Source organism: Schistocerca serialis, chromosome 9 (assembly GCF_023864345.2).
Source record: "Schistocerca serialis cubense isolate TAMUIC-IGC-003099 chromosome 9, iqSchSeri2.2, whole genome shotgun sequence".
Taxonomy (NCBI): Eukaryota; Metazoa; Arthropoda; class Insecta; order Orthoptera; family Acrididae; genus Schistocerca; species Schistocerca serialis.
Window position 1 is genome coordinate 168520985 of NC_064646.1, and position 27361 is coordinate 168548345.

Sequence of the window (27361 nt, forward strand, 5' to 3'; positions counted from 1 at the left end):
GCAGGTGAGTTTGCTTCTTTCACAACAAACGAAGCTCACAGCTCAATAGGCGACAGATGACTGAGGCAGCCGCCCGTTCAGAACAAAGGGGTAGACTCACCCGGCATTGAGAACGAAAATATGTTTGTGCTCAAGGGCCAAGTAATCGTTTACGAGCTCTATCGTCTGAGCTGGGAGCATTTGTACTCCGGAGCTGAGTGTGGTTTGTTTGACAAGAGGTAGGATCCTGTCACGTAATCACCTGTGGAAACGCTGTTTTGTGTTACAGCATGTAGCGGGCCAGTCAATCACTGAAGGCAAAACGGCACATTGCACACTGCAGTACCAACGCTAACACAGCGTCCAGCTGCAGAATTACGTCAGTGGATGGCCCGCATAGCTCTTGGGCAGTTGCAAAAGGCCTGCCTGAAACTCATATTGCAACAGTACCAGTCACAAACCACAGAGCAGAAATATCTCTGGAGTGAGCTTTGCTTTCTGTGCATGTTCTCAACAGCAGACTGGAATTGTCATATGACCTCGGGACGCCTTGTTTTGTTTAGCCCAGTTCATACTGGCCATCACGTCACGTCGCATCGGTCCACGTCACGCCAAAACATGTCGTAATGCATTTGAAATGGCGCCATTCAACAGGCCGTCAACGGTCCGTCACGTTACGTCATGGTACGTCGAGGTTTCTCGGGGAGAAAGTTTTGACGTTGTAGTCGTCTACTAATAACAAAGTTAACCTATTTTCTATACGCTCACTCGTGTTATAGAAGTGGATTTCGAGCTGTTGTGTCTTTTTAATCTTTTTCATATTTTTCCCATTCACTGTCAGATACCTTAAAGCAAAAAAAAAAAAAAAAAAAAAAAAAACAAACAAACAATAGATATTACAATAACGGAGTACTGCTGGCGCCCACAACGTACAGAAATAAGTTAACGAAGCCATTTTAATTAAATAACGTTTTAAGTGAAAAGATCATCTTTAATAAAGGGTAAAATACAGTTGTTTACGACATTACTAGTGATATTAGGAAAAAGCAGCATGGATAAGGTACACCGGCTCCATTTATTTCTTTATGGCTATTGTTTGAGGTGTTTGTGAAAGGTGTACAACTTTGCTTACGCCGTTTGCCGATAGGTGGCGACAACGGAAAGTAGCGGTCGAAAGAAACAGATCGCAAACGTCAGGCAGTTAACTTGGACCTCGGTCAACATAACCTCATTCAAACATTAGTCGATTTGTGTCTGCATCATAAAGTTATTCTTGATTGAAAATGTCAGTTTACGAGCCTAATCCTCGTCATTTGCGGGAGATGTTACTGTTTTGTTTCAATATGAAGAAAAAAGCGGCTGAGCCTAACCGAATGCTCTCAGGTACGTATGGTAAGGACGCTATTAGTGAAAGAACGTGTCGTGAGTGGTTTCAACGCTTCAAGAACGTCGTAGACAGGCGTAGTGGTGGAAGAGAGAATATTTTCGACATTGAAGACTCGCGTCAAACTCAAGAAGAATTGGCACGAATAGTGGGAGTGACACAACAAGCCATTTCAAAACGTCTCAAGGCTATGGGCATGACTGAGAAAGAAGGAACTTGGGTCCCGTGTGAGCTGAAACCAAGAGACGTTGAACGGCGTGTGTGTTTTTGTGAACAGTTGCTTCAGAGGCCAAAACGGAAGGGATTTCTGCATCGCATTGTGACCTGGCACGAAAAATGGATTCATTACGATAATCATAGACGCAAAAAATCATTGTGATATCCCAGCCATGCTTCCACGTCGACGGCCAAACCGAATATTCACGGCTTCAAGATCATGCTCTGCATTTGGTGGGACCAGCTCGGTGTTGTGTACTATGAGGTGTTAAAACCAAGTGAAACAATCACAGGTGCTCGTTATCGAACGCAGTTAATGCGTTTGAGCAGAGAATTAAGACAAACGGCCGCAATACAGCGAGAGGCACGATAAAGTGATTTCGCAGCACGACAACGCGCGACCGCACGTTGCAAAAGAGATCAAAACAAACTTGGAAACGTTAAAATGGGAAGTCCTACTCCATCCGCCGTATTCTGAAGTTATTTCTCCCTCTGACTATCACCTGTTTAGATCAATGGCGCATGGCCTGGTTGACCAACACTTCCGATCTCAAGAAGAAGTCACAAATTTGATCGATTCGTGGATCGCTTCAAAAGATGAACAATTTTTTCGACGAAGGATTCGTACACTGCCCAAAAGATGAGAGAAAGTAGTGGCCAGCGATGGAAAATACTTTGAATGATACATGTGTAACCAATTTGTTTCACTAAAGCCTCAAATGTTGGGGAAAAAGCGGCGGAAGCAAAGTTATACACCTTGCAATTATACAGTTTTCTTTGCAGATTAATGTCGAGGTTTTGAAATGTTGTTTACTTCTCAACATTTTAACAAACAAAACTGGTCAATAACATCCATTATAAGTTTTCTTTGTCCATTATTAACGTTGTCGTTGTTAGTTCCTGAGTTCCAATGCTGTACTCTGACTTTTTGTCACATCACTTTTGCCATTCGGTACTGTGCTAAGCGAATTGACTTGATGTGACGCGAGGGACAGTGTGAACACACGCTGCCGTGACGGTGCCGTTATGTGATTCCCCTTCATTTTCCCCTTTAAAATTATTCCAGGTACCAAGATGCAAATAAAACGCCTGTGCCACATCCACAGCTCCTGCGAAAGGAGTCTGTCTGTACTAGCCATAGAATCACATTCAAAATTCTTAGGACGCATTAGGAAAAAAGTTCCCGATATCATGTGATCACGGTGGCAATGTATGTTGACAACATAAAATCAATTCTGCGCATCCGAATGCCCGCTTCAGAAATATTTCCACACTATGTCACGAAAACCGTATCTAGTCTACAGTATTCTAAAACTTCTAACAATTTACGTACGTCAGATATGTTGTTCCGTTTCCGTTTCTTCGCTTTTTCTAGATTAATTTCTTATTCATTCTTAATTACTCTCTTACATACGTGTCTTGTTAGTTTTCTCAGAGACTATATTATCAAATATCTAATAGAAACGTTTTACTTTACTCGCAGTCAATGTTGAAATTTCATATCAGTGCATCAATAAACCTATGTTTTACGAAAACATGTTTCCAGTCTGCGAATGTCCTCGTTTTATTGCAACTTGAGTCGTAGGTTATTTTGGAAGTCTCAGTTTCTAACAACCTACACTAGCGGCTCCCTGTTTGCAGGCCTGATTGTTCATGTTTCAGAGCGAGAGCCTCCAGTTTTCGGCATACAGTTGCAACTGGCCAGAAACAGACGCTAGATTCAGGAAGACGCTCAGAATCTGTCTGGCACGCATGCAGAGACCCATCAGCTTCACGGCCTACAAATTTTACAAGCTGTCTCGAGAAACTTTCCTGTTGGTGAGTACCGAGTCTTATATCGTATTATTTGACGATGACGCCAGCATGTGTGTGAGGAGAATGCATAGATTTGCACTGGTGGGTGATGTGCCAGAGGGTCTACTTGAGTAACACGATGTATCTCATCATTTAGTAGCACAACCTAAACGAAAATCTGTGAAGATTATTTTCGCGTAGAAAGCACAACGGTCTCTAGGAGAACATGTACAGTGTGTAACAAATCTTGCGGACAAAATTATGGGAACGACAGTGTCTCCTACAATGAGTCCCTTCGGATAAGAAAACTATGGTCGTCACGAATATTTCTGGCGATACGAGTTCTCGGATGATCAGTGGTTCGCAGGAAGGAAGGAAGAAAGGAAGGAAAGGAGCAGGGTGACGGTTTAACGTCCTGTCGACGACGTAACTGTATGCTGTGTCCAAGGTCCTGTTTGGGCATATTTTAACGGTAAACAAATGTTATTCTAGAGTAAACTCGTTGTTTAGTGATTATTACAGCAAAATCCTAAGTCTAGGATCTGTGAGAGATTCTAAGCCCTTTCCACTTTCTCGAGCACTACATCTCATTCATTCTCGTTAGGTGATGACCCAGCTTTTTCAGACGGGCCAAGAGCACAACACGGAGAATTCAAAAGAGTGTAGTATCGCCAACTGTATATATGTGTGTGTGTGTGTGTGTGTGTGTGTGTGTGTGTGTGTGTGTGTGTGTGTGCGTTTGTGTGTGTGTGTGTGTTTGTGTGTGTGTGTGTACGTGTGTGTGTCTCAAATAATTTGCACAGTATTTATGTCGCTCTCCGACGTCCGACTCTTCAGTCGGCAAGACTCAATGTCGCCGGGAGCACCTGCGAAGATGTCCAACACAGCTCTGGACGAAACGCCAAGAAACGAAAAGTTTCTTCGACCACGACCATACAACCCGGAAGACTCATCAGCAACCATGACATCCGACCCTGAAAACCTTCATTGCATGAGCTTAAGTTTTTATTTTATTTCCTCTATTAATATTTTCTTGTAATGTAAAATTCAATGCGGCCTACGTGCCGAGTAGGACCGTCGCTTCAGCAAAGGTTGTTTGTTCCTGTGGAACGTGCTAACAACAAGCCCACTATGGACTGCTATGTATAGACACTAGGCGCCGCAGAAGATAGATCTTCTGTTAACTGCTGGTTGCCCTCTGCAGTGTCGGATCTAGGCTGGAAGCTCTTCCTGGAACCGGCGTCCAACTGGTAATGACGTGAATTCTCTTCTACTCCTTTTTCCTCTGACTTTGTCCCGACACCGAAATCGATATTTTTGCTGGCAAAAATGACTGGCTAACAGCCTCATAAGCTGCCACAGTTGCACCAATTTGTATTCCATCTACTGAACACAGAGAGTTTATTTACTTTGGACCTGCTGTTTCATTGGAAAAACTGTTTTCAGATGCCCACATCCCCGCTATCCCGACCAGGCCCCTGCCCACCAGTACAGCAGTGTAGTGGGCTTGAGTGTAGTGTGGGCAGTAACCACTGTTGTGATACGAATTAATAGCATGAAAGTATTTTTTGTTGATGTTGTAGGGGAGCGATGCCTAAGTTGAACCACTTTAGACAATTTATTTATTATAGCCTAAACAGTAAGTTACAAAATTACACTGCCATTGGAAAGCTAGTAAATCCTTTTAGAATTTCCAGTTCACGCAAGATTAATTCTTGCAACACTGCATATAGAGTACATGAAATGATAAGGTTTAGAGATCAATAACACAAGCGGTTCTGGGGTATCAGGTATCGAGCGACGCTGGAACACCCATATTGTACGTAGTGTAGTCTTCACGGTAGGCGATGCAGGTGCTGACTCTGGTATCCAGTTGATCGTACAGATAACAAATACTGTCGTGGGATACGTTATGCCACGCCTGTTCCACCTGTTCTCATAACTATGTAAGAGTTGTTGGCTGACGAGTCGTACGAGTCACTTGTAATTACATGAAATCCTACACGTGCTCGATTGGATTCAAGTCCAGCGATCGTGCTGGCCACTGAAGTTACTGCAAGTCTTGCAGAGGGCGTTGAGCTTCACAGCAAGTGTGTGGGTGAGCATTATCCTGTTGGGACAACACATCACCTTCCTATTGCAGGAACGCCAAAAGCACGGGCGTAAAAACAGAGCGCACGTTAAAGTCCTCTCCAGAAGCAGCAAAGGTGAACGAGAGTTGTACGAGGTGCATTCAAGTTCTAAGGCTTCCGATTTTTTTTTCTAATTAACTACTCACCCGAAATCGATGAAACTGGCGTTACTTCTCGACGCAATCACCCTGCAGACATACACATTTTTCACAACGCTGACGCCATGATTCCATGGCAGCGGCGAAGGCTTCTGTAGGAGTCTGTTTTGACCACTGGAAAATCGCTGAGGCAATAGCAGCATGGCTGGTGAATGTGCGGCCACGGAGAGTGTCTTTCATTGTTGGAAAAAGCCAAAAGTCACTAGGAGCCAGGTCAGGTGAGTAGGGAGCATGAGGAATCACCTCAAAGTTGTTATCACGAAGAAACTGTTGCGTAACGTTAGCTCGATGTGCGGGTGCGTTGTTTTGGTGAAACAGCACACGCGCAGCCCTTCCCGGACGTTTTTGTTGCAGTGTAGGAAGCAATTTGTTCTTCAAAACATTTTCGTAGGACGCACCTGTTACCGTAGTGCCCTTTGGTACGCAATGGGTAAGGATTACGCCCTCGCTGTCCCAGAACATGGACACCATCATTTTTTCAGCACTGGCGGTTACCCGAAATTTTTTTGGTGGCGGTGAATCTGTGTCCTTCCATTGAGCTGACTGGCGCTTTGTTTCTGGATTGAAAAATGGCATCCACGTCTCATCCATTGTCACAACCGACGAAAAGAAAGTCCCATTCATGCTGTCGTTGCGCGTCAACATTGCTTGGCAACATGCCACACGGGCAGCCATGTGGTCGTCCGTCAGCATTCGTGGCACACACCTGGATGACATTTTTCGCATTTTCAGGTCGCCATGCAGGATTGTGTGCACAGAACCCACAGAAATGCCAACTCTGGAGGCGATCTGTTCAACAGTCATTCGGCGATCTCCCAAAGCAATTCTCTCCACTTTCTCGATCATGTCGTCAGACCGGCTTGTGCGAGCCCGAGGTTGTTTCGGTTTGTTGTCACATGATGTTCTGCCTTCATTAAACTGTCGCACCTACGAACGCACTTTCGACACATCCATAACTCCATCACCCCATGTCTCCTTCAACTGTCGATGAATTTCAATTGGTTTCACACCACGCAAATTCAGAAAACGAATGATTGCACGTTGTTCAAGTAAGGAAAACGTCGCCATTTTAAGTATTTAAAACAGTTCTCATTCTCGCCGCTGGCGGTAAAATTGCATCTGCCATATGGTGCTGCCATCTCTGGGACGTATTGACAGTGAACGTGGCCTCATTTTAAAACAATGCACATGTTTCTATCTCTTTCCAGTCCGGAGAAAAAAAATCGGAGGCCTTAGAACTTGAATGCACCTCGTAGTTTATCACATCCCAGGTTATAAGGCCTGTGTCTCTTGGACGAATGCACTCTACGAGGCAGCGCTCACCAGGTCTATGTCGTATGCACAAATGAGCATCCTTGCGCCTATGCAGAATCTCTTTTCATCTCTGAAGACCACAGCGCACCATTCCATCTTCCAAGAGATCTTCTCACGGGACCAGTCGAGCCGTGCACGTCGATGCTGTAGCACGAGTGGAAGACGGGCTAGAGGTGTGCGTGCCCGTAGTCCCACTACTAATGACTGGTTCGGAACAGTTTTTGTTGACACGTCTGGGCTCACAAGTCCTCTTGTGTGTGCTGTGATGTCTGTACGATCTGCCACAGCTGCTCTTGCAATATGACGATCGTGGTGGGCGTCTGTCCCCTTGTAGAGGTCCAGAACATCGTCTGCTGGTGTAAGAATGTTTACGTGACCACTGATACCAGCATCGTTGGAAGACGGACGCGACGTGTCCAACTTGTGTGAAAACTCACCGAGAGGACGATCCCGCCATTCAGAAGGTCGCAATTTGGCCCCTTTCAAACGCGCTCAGTTGGCTGTAGGAAGCACGAGTGCGTGTCCATGGCGTGGTTGGCTGCTTGCTTAACACGTTTGCACCACGCTGTGCCTTCTGACAGTTAAAAGGTAGACAGAGATAGCGCTCTGATAGCTACGCCATTACGTTATCTGTTGGAGGATGACTTTGAAACCATTATCAGTACATCTACTATCCCCCAGCTGGCATATCCCGTCGTCAGAGCAAAATCGACATTGTTTTTCCAGATGTACTACTTTTTTTCGAAGTGTCTTTAGACAATGCCACCTCCAACTGCAGGATGTTGTTCCTGGTATTTGATTTAAGGAAAGGAAATTCTGAGAAAAAATAAATGCAATACACTTACTTTTGTAAAAAGCTACAAGTGGTACAAATTAGAAATTGGTCGTTACCAGTGGGCGCCTAAGTTTTACCGCCCTAATAAACTATATCCCTGAGCACAAAGATAGGTACTAGTCTAAGATGAAGGAAATATTCCATGTTTTAGGTCTCACACAACTGTTACCAGCCATTGCAATAGAACTTTTCACTCTTTTTTCCAATCACAGCACTTTTTCCGTGGATCCACAATTTTCATCTCATGGATCTCATCATTTATTCCATTCGATCTTCCTCACACAACTCTCTACATCACTGTTCTGTTTTATGAATGAGTATTTGTGGGGCTTCCCCGCACAGCCTCCAAACACTATATTTTTACAATGCGGGGTACATTTATAATACTTTTCGGATGGACACATTTAGCCCACTTTTTGCCTGCCATGGCTTCTGCTGCACTGAAATTGGGAATCAATTTATTGCTCTGTGCAATATCGAAGGGAAGTTCACGTTCGACATGCATTAGCCGAACATCTCTTAATGTGTGAGAAAATGCTCTTCCAATGCGTTTTCAAGTTCGTTGGGGAACACTTTTCTGCAGCCAAACAATTTTACGTCCGCATTTGCATTTCTGTTTTAATTTTTAGCATGCCTTTCGGTTGCCCGCTACATATTATGTAAATGCATATTCATTTAATCTCGGATCCACATTTAGATATACCTTTACACCCAAACTCAGTTTATCTGAGCTCCATTTTCCATAACTTCTTTCTATTACCAAACTAATAACCGAGTGAAGAAAACGAAAGCGGCTTGTAATCAAATTACGTGCTTATGGAATATCGTCTCAATTATGTGACTAGATCCGTGATTTCCTGTCAGAGAGATCACAACTCGTAATAAATGATGGAAAATCATCGTGTAAAGCAGAAGTGGTTTCTGGCGTTCCCCAATGAGGTGTTATACGCCCTCTGTTGTTCCTTATCTATATAAACGATTCAGGAGACAATCTAAGCAGCCCTCTTGGATTTCTCGCAAATGATGCTGTCGTTTATCGTCTTGGAAAGTCATCATAAGATCAGAAAGTGTGAGGTCATCCACATGAGTGCTAAAATGTATCCGTTAAACTTCGGTTACACAATAAATCAATCAAATATAAAGGCCGTAAATTCAACTAAATATCCAGGAACTGCAATTATGAACAACTTAAATTCGCAGGAACACATAGAAAATGTTGTGAGGAAGGCAAACCAAAGACTGCGTTTTACTGGCAGAACACTTAGAAGATGCAACAGATCTACTGAAGAGAGTGCCTACACTACGCTTGTCAGTCCTCTTTTGGAGTACCGCTATGCGGTCTGGGATCCTTATTAGATAGGCTCAACGGAGTACATCGAGTAAGTTCAAAGAAGCCCGCCCGGTTAGCCGATCGGTCTAATGCACGGCTTTCCAGAGCGCGAAGGAGCGCCTGGTCCCCGGCACGAATCCACTCGGCGGACTTGTGTCGAGGTCCGGTGAGCCGGCCAGTATGAGGATGGTTTTTAGGCGGTTTTCCATCTGCCTCGTCGGTCTAATGCACGGCTTTCCAGAGCGCGAAGGAGCGCCTGGTCCCCGGCACGAATCCACTCGGCGGACTTGTGTCGAGGTCCGGTGAGCCGGCCAGTATGAGGATGGTTTTTAGGCGGTTTTCCATCTGCCTCGTCGAATGCAGGCTGGTTCCCCTAATTCCGCTTCAGCTACACTATGCTGGCGATTTCTGCGCAAACAAGTTTTCCACATACACGTACACCACCATTACTCTACCACGCACAATATCCCTGGGTTCGGTGTGGGGCGGCGGAGGGGTGAAGTGGACTGCGGTAGTCGTCGTGGGATTATGGACCACTGCGGCTGCGGCCGGGACGGAGCCTCTCCGTCGTTTCTAGGTCTCCGGTTAACATAACATAACATGACATAAGTTCAAAGAAGAGCGGCACTTTTTGTATCATCGCGAAATAGGGGAGAGAGAGTCACTGATATGACACAGAACTTGGGATGGACGTCATTAAAAGAAAGGCTTTTTCGTTGCATCGGAATCCTCTCAAGAAATTTCAGTCACCAGCTATCTCCTCCGATTGCGAAAATATTTTATTGACGCCGACCTACATAGGGAGAAATTATCATCATAATAAAATAAGGGAAATCAGAGCTCGCACCGAAAGATATAGGGGTTTGTTTTTGCCGAGCGGTGTTAGAGATTGGTATAGCCTGCATTGCTTTGAAATATTGCGTTATTACAAAAAATGGGAAAAGCGATCAGTGCCATTTTAATAAGAATGCCGACAGAAGCGAGCTGCAAACACTTGGCATCGGAATTGTTCAGCATTGCTGAGACAACAATGTTCCTGTTGCCGTGTGTCGTGGCTTAAGGTATGCAAGACTTGCCCCCACTTGGTCTTCCTCTTGTTACTCCTGAGCAGAGTACGCACTATTACTAGCTGAAATTTATTACAGAACTCAATTAGTCTCTCTTCTCTCTCATTCCTGGCCCTAAGCCCATATTCTCCTGTAACCTTTTCTTCTATTCCTTCCCTTGCCCCCACATGATCTATACGGTAGTTTCTCGCTGTCGTTGCTGAACACTGCAGAATGGCATCAGCACCAGTCTGGAAATATTTTTTCGAAATAAAATAGCAATAAAAAGAGGAATGAGAATGTGGTAACAGAAATAAAGTCCTTCTGCTGCCCGTGTCTACATAACATATCTTTTACTACTTGTAGTTCTTGAAAACGGACAACTTCAGTGTTCACCCTTTAGCACAGATTATTCGTGAGGCCTAAATAGTTACCACCCTTGCTTTTAATTTCATCAAAGGCTGTTTTGACTTTCCTGTATACTGAGTTAGTCTTTCCGACAGTCATTTCTTTTCCCAATTTCTTCACATTTTTCATACAACAATTTCGTCTTAACTCCCCTACACTTCCTGTTTATTTCATTCCTCAGTGACTTGTATTTCTGGATTCCTGATTTTTCCTGAACATTTTTATACTTCCTTCTTTCATCGATAAACTGATGTATTTATTCTGTTACCCATGGTTTCTTCGCAATTACCTTCTTGTAGCTATGTATTTCTTTCCATCTTTTATGATTACCCTTTTTAGAGATGACCATTTCTCTTCAACTGTACTGCCTACAGAGCTATTCCTTATTGCTGTATCTACAGCCTTAGAGAACTTGAGGCGTATCCCATCAGTCCTTGGTAACTTCGGTACCCACTTCTTTGCGCATTGATTCTTCCAGACTAATCTCTTAAAATTCAGCTTACTCTTCATCACTGCTAGATTGTGATCTGTGTCTATATTTGCTCCTGAGTACGCCTCAATCCATCATCTGATTTCGGGCTCTCTGTCTGACCATGGTGTAATCTAATTGAAATCTTCCCACATCACTCGACCTTTTCCAAGTATACCTCTTCCTCTTGTTACTACTGAGCAGAGTACGCACTATTACTCGCTGAAATTTATTACGGAACTCAATTAGTCTTTCTTCTCTCTTATTCCTGGTCCCAAGCCTATATTCTCCCGTAACCTTTTCTTCTATTCCTTCCCGTACAACTGCATTCCAGTCCCCCATGACTATTAGATTTTCGTCTCCCTTTACATACTGTATTACCCTTTCAATACCCTAATATACTTTCACTATCTCTTCATCTTCACCTGAACTATCGCTGTCGACGTTGATTTGCTATCGATTCTGATAGGAACACCTATTCACAGTAATACACTCTGTGCCATACCTTCCTATTCATAACGAATCATATTCCCATTATACCATTTTCTGATGGTGTTGATATTACCCTATACTCATCTGATCAGAAATTCTTATTTTCCTTCCATTTCTCCTCACTGACCCCTACTATGTCTAGATTGAGCCTTTGCATTTCCCTTTTCTGATTTTCTGGCTTCCCTACCTCTTTCAAGCTTCTGACATTCCACGCCCCGACTCGTAGAACGTTACCCTTTCGTTGGTAGTTCAATCTTTTTCTCATGGTCACCTCCCCCTTGGTAGTCCCCTCCCGGATATCCGAGAAGGGAACTATTCCGGAATCTTTTGCCAATTGAGAAATCATGATGACACTCTTTCAAGTACAGGTCACATGTGCTATGGATACACGTTATGTTTCTTTATTGCAGTTGTTTCCATTTCCTTCTGCATCCTGATGCTATTGATCATTGCTGATTCTTCCGCCTTTAGGGCCAGTTTCCCACCCCAAGGACAAGAGAGTGCCCTGAACCTCTGTCCGCTCCTCCGCACTCTTTGACAAGGCCGTTGGCGGAATGAGGATTACTTCTTACGCCGAAAGTCTCCGGCCACCAGTACTGATTATTAATCAAAATTTAAGTACTGGAGGGTTTCGAAGCCGGGATCGAGAACGTATTGATTACTAATCAAACACGCTGCTCCTAGACCAGGTGTATTTATTAAATTTACGCCTTTATCGTAAACACAATGTACGGGTACTGAACCAAATAATTTTGAACCCTGTTGTCTGTCAACGAACTATCAGGCCCGACGAGAGTTAGGTTCAGCTACCTATGCTATTAGGGTTATTGCAAATTTTTGTATTGATTGTACAAAAATGCGTAATCAGAATAATAACTGGAGCCCCACCCAAGATCACCTTGCAGACATTTATTTAAAGAACTCAGCATACTCGCAGTACCTTCACAATACATTTAATCACTTATGAAATTTGTTATTAACAAGCCATCCCAATTCAAAAATAATAGCGAAGTGCATAGCTACAACACTAGAAGAAAGGATGAGCTTCACTTTTATGGGTTAAACCTGACTTTGACACAGAAAGGGGTGAATTATGCTGCCACTAAAGTCTTTGGTCATTTGCCAAAAAGTCTGACAGATAGCCGACCAACATTTAGAAACAAATTAAAAGGATTTCTGAATGACAACTCCTTCTACGCATTAGGTGCATTTTTAAATACGAAGTAGTAACTGCGAAAAAAATTTAAAAAATAAAGATAGTGTCTAAAGAAAACTTACGTTAAACTGACACGTTCTACATCACTACGAAATGTCGTATTCATGATCTATGGAACAAGTATTGATGTGGTGTAATGTAATGTAACGTAAGTGAGCTACCACTGAATTCAGTGTGAAATGTTGTCTTAGTTAGTATAAAAGTATTTGAAATGATGATTTTTCGAATAAGTCCCCATCTAATCAGGCTCTTATTTCATCCATGGCAAACCTTAGTAAGTAATATAACACTGCTTCAACACGTTGCATGTAACAGTTTACTGTAAACTCGTACCTATTGAAGGAGATGTTCCATGTGTTGTCAACACATTTGAATCCAGTATCGTGCTATAGTCTGACAGACACATTTGTAATAAGGGGAAACAGTGACATTTACGATTAAATATTATAAAATAAAAAAGGAAAGGAATAAAATTAATACTCTCCCCATAGCTATATCGTTACAAATGCCATCCTTCCTTCTACATTTTCTTAATGAGTCTTTCGTGAACACTCACGTCTCCTAAGGTGACAGCAGCCATTATCAAAGGACTGCAAGAATCCGTTGCTGATCTGGCATACCTGAAGAAACTTGTGGATTCTTACCTTGCTGGACTGATGCTATTGTCAACGCTACATAGGTTGTTACAAAGTATTTGCATGACACCTCCTGGGGTTTGGCTAGTTATTATTTCTCCGGTGTGCGTACAGTCGTGCTCAAAAGTATCCGAACGACCTGAACTGGATTTCGCCTGATTCGCATGCAACCGGCATAACGCAGCTGTCTAGCAGGTCCTCTAATCGCTCCTTGGTACAGTCGTTTGAATATTGAAAATGGTTCCAACAAGTCACCACTAGAAAACACTGCTCTTTATCGCAGTAACTCAGTAAGTTATCCACGAGTAGCTAGTTGTGAATATGTATGAACTTCAAATGACACGACGAACCGTCTCGTTCTGCATATGGATTCAAACCCAGCTCAGGCAGACTAAGCAAAGATTTCGTAACTGACGCAAACTAACAGTCATTCCTTATTAGGCATACAGAGAGTGATATACCTCGATCAGTATCGACGAGTAACTTCCTTGTGTGCACGGAATTAAGCCTCAAAGTTCACTTGATTTTACCTGTCATTTCCATTGAATAATCTCAGTTATTATCGCTTGAGGTGTAAGAAAAGATTGTAAACTTACGGTTTTCCAGCCCAGGAAAGTCGTTGCAGTTGGAATTCGCAACTAATCTCGTCCTTTAAATAGCGTTTTATGAGTTCTAGCCACTATTGGCCTCGTAAGAGGAAGCTAAGATACACTCCTGGAAATTGAAATAAGAACACCGTGAATTCATTGTCCCAGGAAGGGGAAACTTTATTGACACATTCCTGGGGTCAGATACATCACATGATCACACTGACAGAACCACAGGCACATAGACACAGGCAACAGAGCATGCACAATGTCGGCACTAGTACAGTGTATATCCACCTTTCGCAACAATGCAGGCTGCTATTCTCCAATGGAGACGATCGTAGAGATGCTGGATGTAGTCCTGTGGAACGGCTTGCCATGCCATTTCCACCTGGCGCCTCAGTTGGACCAGCGTTCGTGCTGGACGTGCAGACCGCGTGAGACGACGCTTCATCCAGTCCCAAACATGCTCAATGGGGGACAGATCCGGAGATCTTGCTGGCCAGGGTAGTTGACTTACACCTTCTAGAGCACGTTGGGTGGCACGGGATACATGCGGACGTGCATTGTCCTGTTGGAACAGCAAGTTCCCTTGCCGGTCTAGGAATGGTAGAACGATGGGTTCGATGACGGTTTGGATGTACCGTGCACTATTCAGTGTCCCCTCGACGATCACCAGTGGTGTACGGCCAGTGTAGGAGATCGCTCCCCACACCATGATGCCGGGTGTTGGCCCTGTGTGCCTCGGTCGTATGCAGTCCTGATTGTGGCGCTCACCTGCACGGCGCCAAACACGCATACGACCATCATTGGCACCAAGGCAGAAGCGACTCTCATCGCTGAAGACGACACGTCTCCATTCGTCCCTCCATTCATGCCTGTCGCGACACCACTGGAGGCGGGCTCCACGATGTTGGGGCGTGAGCGGAAGACGGCCTAACGGTGTGCGGGACCGTAGCCAAGCTTCATGGAAACGGTTGCGAATGGTCCTCGCCGATACCCCAGGAGCAACAGTGTCCCTAATTTGCTGGGAAGTGGCGGTGCGGTCCCCTACGGCACTGCGTAGGATCCTACGGTCTTGGCGTGCATCCGTGCGTCGCTGCGGTCCGGTCCCAGGTCGACGGGCACGTGCACCTTCCGCCGACCACTGGCGACAACATCGATGTACTGTGGAGACCTCACGCCCCACGTGTTGAGCAATTCGGCGGTACGTCCACCCGGCCTCCCGCATGCCCACTATACGCCCTCGCTCAAAGTCCGCCAACTGCACATACGGTTCACGTCCACGCTGTCGCGGCATGCTACCAGTGTTAAAGACTGCGATGGAGCTCCGTATGCCACGGCAAACTGGCTGACACTGACGGCGGCGGCGCACAAATGCTGCGCAGCTAGCGCCATTCGACGGCCAACACCGCGGTTCCTGGTGTGTCCGCTGTGCCGTGCTTGTGATCATTGCTTGTACAGCCCTCTCGCAGTGTCCGGAGCAAGTATGGTGGGTCTGACACACCGGTGTCAATGTGTTCTTTTTTCCATTTCCAGGAGTGTACATACCTCTTTGCCGGCTCTGTGGTCACGTGCTGACCTGTGAAAAAGCGTCTGTTATGGTTCGCAGTTCCAGTCTCACTGACTGCAATGTTTTTACCCCTTCTGTGAAAGAGCTACAAGCATTCAGATCAAACATCAATAAGGAAATCGCAAGAAAATACTTTCAGCTCATAGTGCAATGGTGAAAAACTTACAATTCTGCACAACAGGTAGCGCCTCTTTCCGCTGCTGACAAGCAAATTTTGGGTTTCTAGAAATACATAACTATATTTATGAAATGCCACAGTTCCATATCTCTTGAGTGTGACACAGCATACCAATTAAACACAGACCCAATCAAAATCTAAGTGAGTAGTATTTTACTAATTCGTGTCGATAGAGGCATGCTTGTGTACAGATACTCAGTTTTATTAAAACAGACTTTCGTCGTAAGGTTATCGTGGGTAGTTTCATTTCATTTCTTATAATACAGTGCACAATTTTCGTAAGGTTTCCTTTAGTATTGTAAACATGAGAGCGAAATTAATCATCAACGATATATGAGAATTCTCTGATGTTATCTATAACAGTCTGACGATGCACATGCAGTTTATTGATTACATGCATGTAGAAAACTTGTTCTGAGTTAAAGCTGTCAAACAATGTTTGAAGAAGAATAAAATGCCACTACCACACGACAGCTAATGTAGAAAATACTTTTCTGACGTATTTGGACACGATGCGCTCTCCCTATACATAATACAAAAGCTTCGAGATGCATCTGCTGCCTGGCTGTCTATTAAACCTGAAAAGAACAAAATGTCACCGAAGTTAGCCCTTTTTCCACATGCGACTATTTTGGGTTGAGAAGTGAAGGGAGTTATGTTCAAAGTTCCATTAGATTGGTAACTTCAGCAGACAGCAGAATTGCGTTTTAAAAAAATTTAGCAGTAAATGTATTCGAACTCCCGACATCTCATCTATGGTGCACAACACTTACCATTACGCTACTAGCTGACACACAGCTACGATAGCACCAGAGCTGAACAACAATTCCTCCAGAAGTTCTGCATTCCACAGCACTGCGGGATAATGCAAATGGCCGGGTCTAGACTTCTGAGAGAAACAGTTACAGCCTTTCTTTTGCGCTGCACGACGTTTTTTATAAACAGATAGCGCAACAGAATAGCTCAAGTGGAAAGGAACCCTTCCTATTTAAATTTCTGCATCCTACACTGTTGGCAGTTCTGTGTAGGTGGCAGTTACGTGATTTTATTTCGGTGAATACAAAATAGAGTCGAATGTATGCACTGGGTAGCCGAGGAAACTAGTTCATGGAGATTCGGTCAACCAAGTAAATGAATTTACTGAACATGCTGCAATTTACTACAGGGAGCCTGTGTGTCAGAATTCTCATCCAGTGTGGCGCAACGGCGTTACGATAGAAAAATGAGTCACAGAAAAGCGGGTTTGGTGGTCTCTTGGACTGATGGTAGGTTCATATACCTATGGTCTGAGTTCGATTTCCCCTTATGGTAATGATTTTAGATAGGGAGAGAAAGATTCCATTCTCTTCTGACTACACCAAGTGAAGAAGATATGATGGCAGTGTGGTCTTAAATTCACATTAAAGATGATATTCCTTCTCTGCCAAGTAGACGTTAGGTTGAACCACAATAAAGTCTGGAGTGGCGACATGTAGAAACTCTATCACCAGTAACCATTCTTATACTAGTTATTTATTTCTAGTGACGAAACAAACGCTATGTAGGGTCACAGTAACCATTCTTATACTAGTTATTTATTTCTAGTGACGAAACAAATGCTATGTAGGGTCACAGGACACTTATTCCATCTTGTATCTGAGCTTCTGTATGTCGATAAAATTGGTTCTGAACTGGGAATGCAACTCAGACAGCCCTTCGAGACAATACAGCTCGACTACAATTTGTTGTTTGTTCAAAACTGCAGATTCCTCAACATCTCCACATGCTGCGCGTGAATGGGTTCGAATCCTGGCCCGGCACTAAAGATTTCATTAAGTATTATCAAGCTCTAGCATGAGAAGACCTATCTGCTGGTGGATAATAATTTTGATTTTTAATGTTTTTTCATTCGTTGTCAACAAAAAAAAATGGTTCAAATGGCTCTGAGCACTATGGGACTTAACATCTATGGGCATCAGTCCCCTAGAACTCAGAACTACTTAAACCTAACTAACCTAAGGACATCACACAACACCCAGTCATCACGAGGCAGAGAAAATCCCCGACCCCACCGGGAATCGAACCCGGGAACACGGGAGCGAGAAGCGAGAACGCTACCGCCACGAGCTGCAGACCGTTGTCAACACTAACGATATCCTACGTTTTTGACTCCCAGTGGGACGCAGAACTATTTGCGAGAACACTGTAAGTTCAAGATGTTTTACCGAGCTGCTGGTGGAGAAAAATTCGGTAGCTGACGTCTCTTCGTGTGTAGTCAACAACGATACGTGTGGGGCTCTATTCCCAGTGAGCAATATTATTTCTAGTTCAAACATGCTAACATGTCGCTGCTGGCGCAACAAACCCATATTTAACGTTCGTTTTCTCTAGAATATAACAGCGATAGGTGCCGGGGTGGAGTCCTGGGAAGGAAAAAATTAATGTTTGGTCTCGTCACTTCAGTTAAAACATCTAGCTACTGCCGAGAAAATCCGCTATGTCACAGTTGGTTATGCTTCGATATCAATCCGATTAAGTTCTGGGTTCGAATCCCTGTCCAACACAAAGCTTTACCTCACTGCATTTCAAGTAAGTTACTTGTGAAGAAGCAATATGTAACATCTCTCGTAGTTCGTTAACAGGGACAAGAGATGCTGGGGAGGAATTCATGTCCGTTAAAAATGTTTGCGTTATGTAATTAAAGGTTGATATTTGCTAACTGATACTGTCTAAAATCAAGGTATATCACTCTCTGTGTGCCTAATAAGGAATGACTGTTAGTTTGCGTCAGTCACGAAATCTTTGCTTAGTCTGCCTGAACTGGGTTTGAATCCATATGCAGAACGAGACGGTTCGTCGTGTCATTTGAAAATGGTTCAAATGGCTCTGAGCACTATGGGACTCAACTGCTGAGGTCATTAGTCCCCTAGAACTTAGAACTAGTTAAACCTAACTAACCTAAGGACATCACAAACATCCGTGCCCGAGGCAGGATTCGAACCTGCGACCGTAGCGGTCTTGCGGTTCCAGACTGCAGCGCCTTTAACCGCACGGCCACTTCGGCCGGCCGTGTCGTTTGAAGTTCATACATATTCTCAACTAGCTGCTCGTGGATAACGTAAATTTTTAATGTCATTTTGTGTTAAATAATAAGTAGTGTATGTTACTTTGAAGAGGAAATCATGAATACGACGAACGTATTACGTGCATTACCTATCTGACGTAATAATGAGAGTAGTAACATTTCAGGTATGTCATGTATTGTAATAAATGTGAGCTTACAAGCCTTAAGGACGGTCTTATCTGTGATAAGGTGTTCCCTGATATTAGTAGCATCGTGGTATCTTGAGGTACTGCTATAAAGAGCAGTATTTTCTAGTGGTGACTTGTTGGAACCATTTTCAATAGCCAAACGACTGTACCAAGGAGCGATTAGAGGACCTGCTAGACAGCTGCGTTATGCCGGTTGCATGCGAATCAGGCGAAATGCAATTCAGGTCGTTCGGATACTTTTGAGTATGACTGTAGACTGAGGTGGCAAAAGTCATGGGATAGAGATATGCACATATACAGATGGCGATAGCATCGCGTACACAGGTTATGAAAGTGCATTGACGGAGCTGTCATTTGTACTCAGGTGATTCATGTGGAAAGCCTTCCGAATGGATTACGGCTGCAAGACGGCAATTAACAGATTTTGAACGCGGAATGGTAGTTGGAGTTATACGCATAGGATATTCCATTTCGGAAATCGTTAGGGAATTCTGTATTCCGAGATGCATAATGCCAAGAGTGTGCCGAGAATACCAGCTTCCAAGCATTACTTCTCATCACGGTCAACGCAGTGGCCGATGGCCTTCGCTTAACGACCGGGAGCGGCGTTTGCATACAGTTGTCAGTGCTAACAGACAAGCAAAACCATATGAAACAACCGCAGAAATCAATGTAGGACAGTGCGGCGGATATTTGGCGTTAATGGGCTATAATAGCAGACGACCGATGCGAGTGCTTTTGATAACATCACGACATCGCCTGTAGCGCCTCTCCTGGGCACGTGACCATATCGGTTGCACCCTAGGCGACTGGAAAACCGTGACCTGATCAGATGAGACTCGAGGTGATGGTAGAGTTAAAGTGTGTCACAGACCCCACGAATCCCTGGACTCAAGCTGTCAACAAGGCGCTGTGCAACCTGGTGGTGGCTCCGTATTGATGTGGTTGTGTTTATATGCAATGGACTGGGTCCTCTGGTCCAACTGAACCGATCATTGACTAAATGGTTATGTTTCGCTACTTGGGAACCATTTGCATTCATGGACTTCATGTTCCCAAACAACGATGTCATTAGGCCACACCTGTTCGCGGTTGGTTTGAAGAACTTTATGGACAATTCTAGCGAACGATTTGGCCATTCAGATCGCTGGACGTGAATCCAATATTGGAAAACTTATGGGACATAGTCGAGATGTCAGTTCCTGCACAAAATCCTTCACCGGCAACACTTTCGCAATTATGGGCGGCTATAAAGGCAGCATGGCTCAATATTTCTACAGAGGACTTCCAATAAGTTGAATCCACGCCACATTGAGCTGTCGCACTACGCTGGGAAATGGGAAGTCCGACTCGATATTTGGAGGTCTCCCGTGACTTTTGTCACCTCAGTGTGTATACAATAGTTTCTCCTTGTTTTTCTCTAAACTTCGTATGTATACGAGCTGCTTGCTCCTAGCCCCATGCTGCCGTACACATTATTTGTTAGTTCAATTAGACTGACGTCAAAAATAGCAACACCGAACACTTACCAACGTACTTAATTATAAGTAAAATGAACGTAATAAAGAACAGATAGTTTTTGCTGCAAAGGACTCAAGGAAATTTTTCAAACATCATTCCCCCTCCATAAAAAAATGCTAAGGCATAGACCATATTATCTTATTATAGCTTGTACATTTCTAGCTGTCAGTAGGTATACTACCGTCACAAATTTTATGATGCGACAAAATTAGAATTCTATCAGTGAATAATTACTTATTACTGATTATACTCATACTATTTATCAATGAAGCGTCTACATCTACATCTACATGGATGCTCTGCAAATCACATTCAAGTGCCTGGCAGAGGGTTCATCGAACCACCTTCACAATTCTCTATTATCCCAATCTCGTATCGCGCGCGGAAAGAATGAACACCTATATTTTTCCGTACGAGCTCTGATTTCCCTTATTTTATCGTGGTGATCGTTCCTCCCTACGTAGGTCAGTGTCGCATTCGGAGGAGAAAGTTGGCGACTGGAATTTCATGAGAAGATTCTGCCGCAACGAAAAGCGCCTTTCTTTTAGTGATTTCCAGCCCAAATCACGCATCATTTCTGTGAAACTCTCTCCCATATTTCGCGATAATAAAAAACGTGCTGCCTTTCTTTGAACTTTTTCGATTCACTCCCTCAGTGCTATCTGGTAAGGATCCCACACCGCGCAGCAGTATTCTAAAAGAAGACGGACAAGCGTAGTGTAGGCAGTCTCTTTAGCAGGTCTGTTACATTTTCTAAGTGTCCTGCCAATAAAACGCAGTCTATGGTTAGCCTTCCCCACAACATTTTCTGTGTGTTCCTTTCAATTTAAGTTGTTCGTAATTGTAATACCTAGGTATTTAGTTGAATTTACGGCTTTTAGATTAGACTGATTTATCGTGTAACCGAAGTTTAACGAGTTCCTTTTTGCAACTCATGTGGATGACCTCACACTTTTCGTTATTTAGGGTCAACTGCCACTTTTCGCACCATTCAGATATTTTTTTAAAATCATTTTGCAGTTGTTATGATCTTCTGATGACTTTATTACCCGATAAACGACAGCGTCATCTGCAAACAACAGAAGACGACTGCTCAGATTGTCTCCCAAATCGTTTATATAGATAAGGAACAGCAAAGGACCTATAACACTACCTTGGGGAGCGCCAGAAATCACTTCTGTTGTCCTCGATGACTTTCTGTCAATTACTATGAACTGTGACCTCTCTGACAGGAAATCACATAACTGAGACTATATTCCATAAGCACGCTGTTTCACTACGAGTCGCTTGTGTGGTACAGTGTCAAAAGCCTTCTGGAAATCCATAAATACGGAATCGATCTGAAATCCCTTGTCAATAGAACTCAACACTTCATGTGAATAAAGAGCTAATTCTGTTACACAGGAACGATGTTTTCTAAACCCATGTTGAGTGTGTGTCGATAGTCCGTTTCCTCCGAGGTAATTCATAATGCTCGAATACAATGTATGTTCTCAAATCCTGCTGCATATCGACGTTAATGATATGGGCCTGTAATTTAATGGATTACTCCTACTACCTTTCTTGTATATTGGTGTGACCTGTGCAACTTTCCAGTCTTTCGGTACTGATCTTTCGTCGAGCGAACGGTTGTATATGATTGTTAAGTATGGAGCTAATGCATTAGCATACTCCGAAAGGAACCTAATTGGTATACAGTCTGAACCAGAAGACTTGCTTATGTTATATCTGGTAGTATCAACAGCTCCCACAACGGTAATTGGTCGTGGGACACTGTAGAAACATTTCTAAGATCACTTCTCCGTAAATGTGTGAATTAATGTACTCAGCTACGTATTATCTGAAAGCGTTGTTCCTCCTGTCATATTACAGTGCTGATATATAAGGACACAAACTACGAGGTGCATTCAAGTTCTAAGGCCTCCGATTTTTTTTCTAATTAACTACTCACCCGAAATCGATGAAACTGGCGTTACTTCTCGACGTAATCGCCCTGCAGAAATACACATTTTTCACAACGCTGACGCCATGATTCCATGGCAGCGGCGAAGGCTTCTTTAGGAGTCTGTTTTGACCACTGGAAAATCCCTGAGACAATAGCAGCACGGCTGGTGAATGTGCGGCCACGGGAGTGTATTTCATAGTTGGAAAAAGCCAAAAGTCACTAGGAGCCAGGTCAGGTCAGTAGGGAGCATGAGGAATCACTTCAAAGTTGTTATCACGAAGAAACTGGTGCGTAACGTTAGCTCGATGTGCGGGTGCGTTGTCTTGGTGAAACAGCACACGCGCAGCCCTTCCCGGACGTTTTTGTTGCAGTGCAGGAAGGAATTTGTTCTTCAAAACATTTTCGTAGGGCGCACCTGTTACCGTAGTGCCCTTTGGAACGCAATGGTTAAGGATTACGCCCTCGCTGTCCCAGAACATGGACACCATCATTTTTTCAGCACTGGCAGTTACCCGAAATTTTTTTGGTGGCGGTGAATCTGTGTGCTTCCATTGAGCTGACTGGCGCTTTGTTTCTGGATTGAAAAATGGCATCCACGTCTCATCCATTGTCACAACCGACGAAAAGAAAGTCCCATTCATGCTGTCGTTGTGCGTCAACATTGCTTGGCAACATGCCACACGGGCAGCCATGTGGTCGTCCGTCAGCATTCGTGGCACCCACCTGGATGACACTTTTCGCATTTTCAGGTCGTCATGCAGGATTGTGAGCACAGAACCCACAGAAATGCCAACTCTGGAGGCGATCTGTTCAACAGTCATTCGGTGATCCTCCAAAACAATTCTCTCCACTTTCTCGATCATGTCGTCAGACCGGCTTGTGCGAGCCTGAGGTTGTTTCGGTTTGTTGTCACATGATGTTCTGCCTTCATTAAACTGTCGCATCCACGAACGCACTTTCGACACATCCATAACTCCATCACCCCATGTCTCCTTCAACTGTCGATGAATTTCAATTGGTTTCACACCACGCAAATTCAGAAAACGAATGATTGCACGCTGTTCAAGTAAGGAAAACGTCGCCATTTTAAGTATTTAAAACAGTTCTCGTTCTCGCCGCTGGGGGTAAAATTCCATCTGCCATACGGTGCTGCCATCTCTGGGACGTATTGACAATGAACGCGGCCTCATTTTAAAACAACGTGCATGTTTCTATCTCTTTCCAGTCCGGAGAAAAAAATATCGGAGGCCTTACAACTTGAATGCACCTCGTAGCTGCTGCTTTTTACACACTGACAGAGAAAAATCGTAACACCAAGAAAGAGATGTGCGAAATAAACGAAAATTGGAAGGTGTGTTTCTTTATATGAAAGATGTTGTCTACTAAAATTTCGCGCCAGTCGTATAAGAGCAGCGCTAGTAGAGCCACTACAAGCGTGAAAATCAGGTTAACTAATACGCGCTGCAATGGTTGGGAGCGTTCGTTACCTTTGAGATTGGACATAGTGAGTTTACGTTATTCAAGAATGTCTTTAAGGAGACAAAGACGCCGTTATCAACTCCTCACTGAGTTTGAATGAGTTTGTGTAATAGGTCTATGAGAAACTGAATGTTGCTTATGCGATATTGTAGAATGACTTGGCAGGGATGTAGCCACTGTACATGGGCTCTGGCGGCGGTGATCACGAGCATGTACGGTCACAAGAAGACCGGGCTCCCGATGGCCACATGGCACTACCGAGAGGGAAACCATCATGTTCGGTTTATGGGTCTGGCGCATCATGCTGCATCTACAACATCATTTTAAGCAGCTGTTGGCATGACACTGACACAACAAACTGTTACAAACCGGTTACTTGAAGAATAGCTCCGAGTCAGACGCCTTGTAGCGTGTATTCCACTGATCCCAAATCGCCTCAATTTGCGACTTCGGTGGTGACAAGAGAAAGCTCATTGGAGGGTTGAGTGGAGGTCTGTTGGGTTTTCTGATGAAAGTTGGTTCTACCTAACTACCAGCGATAGCCGTTTGTTGGTTAACGGAGGCCAGTTGAGGGCTTGCAACCAACTTGTCTGCGTGATAGACACACTTGATCTGCACCTGGAGTTATGGTATGGAATGCGATTTCATATGACAGCAATAGCATCTTCGTGGTTATCCCACGCACCCTGATTGAAAATCTGTACGTCAGTCTGGGTCTGGTGATTCGACTTGTTGTGCTGCCATTCATGAACACCATTTGAGGGGGTGTTTTCGAACTGAATAACGCTGACCTACATACCGCTGTTGTAACCCAATATGCTCTACAGAGTGTCGACTTGTTGCCTTGGCCTGTTCGATCACCACATCCGTCTCCAATCGAACACGTATGGGACATCATGGGACCACAACTCCAATGTCATCCACAACCAGAATTAATCGTCCTTGTAATGACCGACGAAGCGCAACAGATATGGAACTCGATCCCACAAACTGACACTCAGTACCTGTTCAACACAATGCATGCACATTTGCATGCTTTCATTCAGTATTTCACATTTTCAGTGGTTCATCTCATGCTTACATTAATCTGTGATTCTGCAATGTTAATTACTTACATATTTTTACACAGACTAATGTATTCCTGAAATTTCATTACTCTACAATAATTAATTTTTGGTGTTGCAATCTTTTTCCCCTTAACGCATATGTTCCTTTAGCAGTGAAAATGGGTATGATTTGTTTGCGTGAATGAGTCTTTGCACGTTCTACTTTTCAGGTAAGATTACTAATTTTAACATCTCCGGACCGATGAATATTCCTTGCTACTTATTTTCATTGTCGCAGTAGAAAACAAACTTTAAATTAAATTTTAGGTGTAGAAACACTTCTGCATAAGAACCACATGTGGAATCTTTGAAAATATAATTTATGCTGTTGTACTATTTCTGTGTGTTTATTCCTCTGCAGACATAAGTTTGTTTTGTGCCTTTAATTCTCATTATGTGGATTCATTTTTGAATAAGATCCAAATATTGTAATTCTGCAGTCAATAAAATTGGATATTTCTTTATACGAACTTCTTAGTTCCAAAGTGTCAAAAGTAAAATGCTGTGTACAATATTGCACCTTGGTCAAGAGAATCAAAAGTGGAGTGTAATGCTTTACTATACACACAAGCTGTGATATTTTGCCTTCATGTCATTACACTCTAGTGCACAAGAAAACTGTCTGCACTATATTAAACATCTGTGAGTTTTATTCTGTTGATTATGTTCAATGCCCTTTCCAAGACCCCGTGAATAACTTCTATATTCATCAGTTACACAACTACGATAGCGTTGATCGTTAAGTTAAGGACAGAATTACAGCATAGAAATCATGATTTAGTTCATAATAATCCTATCTCTATAACTCATTCACGCACATTTTCTATGACAGCTTTCTGTACACATGTTGATACTTCTCTCTGCTTTCCAGTTGTTGAACGGCTCCTACTCCTACTTCACATTACTACTTCAGATGAACCAGAAAAATGACTAGCAGGTAAAAATGAAATAGCAGGGCAATGCTAAAATGTTTTGGACAGTAGATCACCATGATGTAGCCCACACTATCTTACATTATTTACCAAGGTTAATTTATTACACCTTCTTCATTATCAGCTTCTAAGAATCAATGTACAAATGGTTTTGAACATTAAGAATTTACTTTAAATACCGTAACTTACAAAGAAGTATGTTATTTTATACACTTTGTAAATTAAACTTTGCATAATTAAAAATTACTTACAATAAAATGTAATAATAAATGGTCTGCAGCAAAAGTGAATCCCCCTGAATGAGATATTTTGTGCCCTGTTTAAAAAAATCTTGAAATGTGTCTATTTACAGGAAACCATACCTTAAGTTGCTCAGCAAGGTTTTACAGAAGGACAAAAAACCTAGTATGAGTGAAAAACTACTATATTTAGATTTTAGCTCTGTGTGGAACCTCGAACTACAAGGAGGAAGTAATTGCAGCCCTCGTGAGGCCCGCGAAAGTCTTCAAACGTCCCTTAAAGCAATTTTTGCTCACAAATAAAACCATACCATAATTCGCAGTGCTATATTTACGTGCGCAGTTTAACATGCACTGAAGGTATGCTAAATGGGTTTCGATTGTGGTGTTGTTGCAATCTAATGTTAAGTAACAACAAACTTACCGTAATGCTGATACAGTTACTCTATATGTTAAATACGTGGATGCATATCAAAGTCACCTACTGGCCTGTAGGCCGCCAAAACGCGCGAGGCGAGAGAATCCTGGGTTTACTTGGACTGCGTAGCTGACAGTATGGTGCAGTTTCGAGACGTGTCATGCCACAAGAACCATTGGCTAAACGAGAGGTTTAGCGGAATCGCGGGAAATCACCTTTAGAAACGTATAATAATCACGTGAGGGATAAAAACTGTCTACTGCAGATTCCAGATATTTAATATCTCCTGTTTGTCCCATTTGGTATGTCCCACTCTAAGACGGGGCACACAGGCGATTTGTAAGCAGTCTCCTTTGTAGACAGAGTTTCCGCGGAATCTTACAAACTAACTAAAGTCTTCCAGTTACATTACCTACAACTGAGCCTAATTCATCATTCTATTTCATATCCTCACAAAGTGTTACATTCAGGTGCGGTGCTTGTATGAGTTGACTGATCCCACTGACTCACTGATATTGTTATTATACGATACAACATTTTTGCTTTTTGTGAAATGCACAGTCTTACATGTCTGACGGTTTAAAACAAGTTGACAGTCTTTGTAGCATTTTGAAACCGTACCAAAACGCCTGACGTTACTATTAACATTAACAGCCAGGCCATTGATACACAACATGAAGGGTCCCAACACACTTCCCTAGGCCACAGCTGAAGTTGCTTTTA

At 43.3% G+C, this 27361-nt stretch overlaps 1 protein-coding gene across 2 annotated transcripts in view; it reads left to right on the top strand.

The window, feature by feature from the left end:
- LOC126419762 (odorant receptor Or2-like) overlaps positions 1 to 26097 on the top strand; it is a 134430-nt gene extending 108333 nt beyond the window's left edge. For both annotated transcript variants that reach the window (XM_050086936.1, XM_050086937.1), the window contains exons 7-8: positions 3242 to 3397; positions 25921 to 26097. In XM_050086936.1, coding sequence (XP_049942893.1) covers positions 3242 to 3397; positions 25921 to 25983 — 219 coding nt within the window. In that variant the 3' untranslated portion in view covers positions 25984 to 26097. The remainder of the gene's footprint in view (positions 1 to 3241; positions 3398 to 25920) is intronic.
- Positions 26098 to 27361: the final 1264 nt, after the last annotated feature.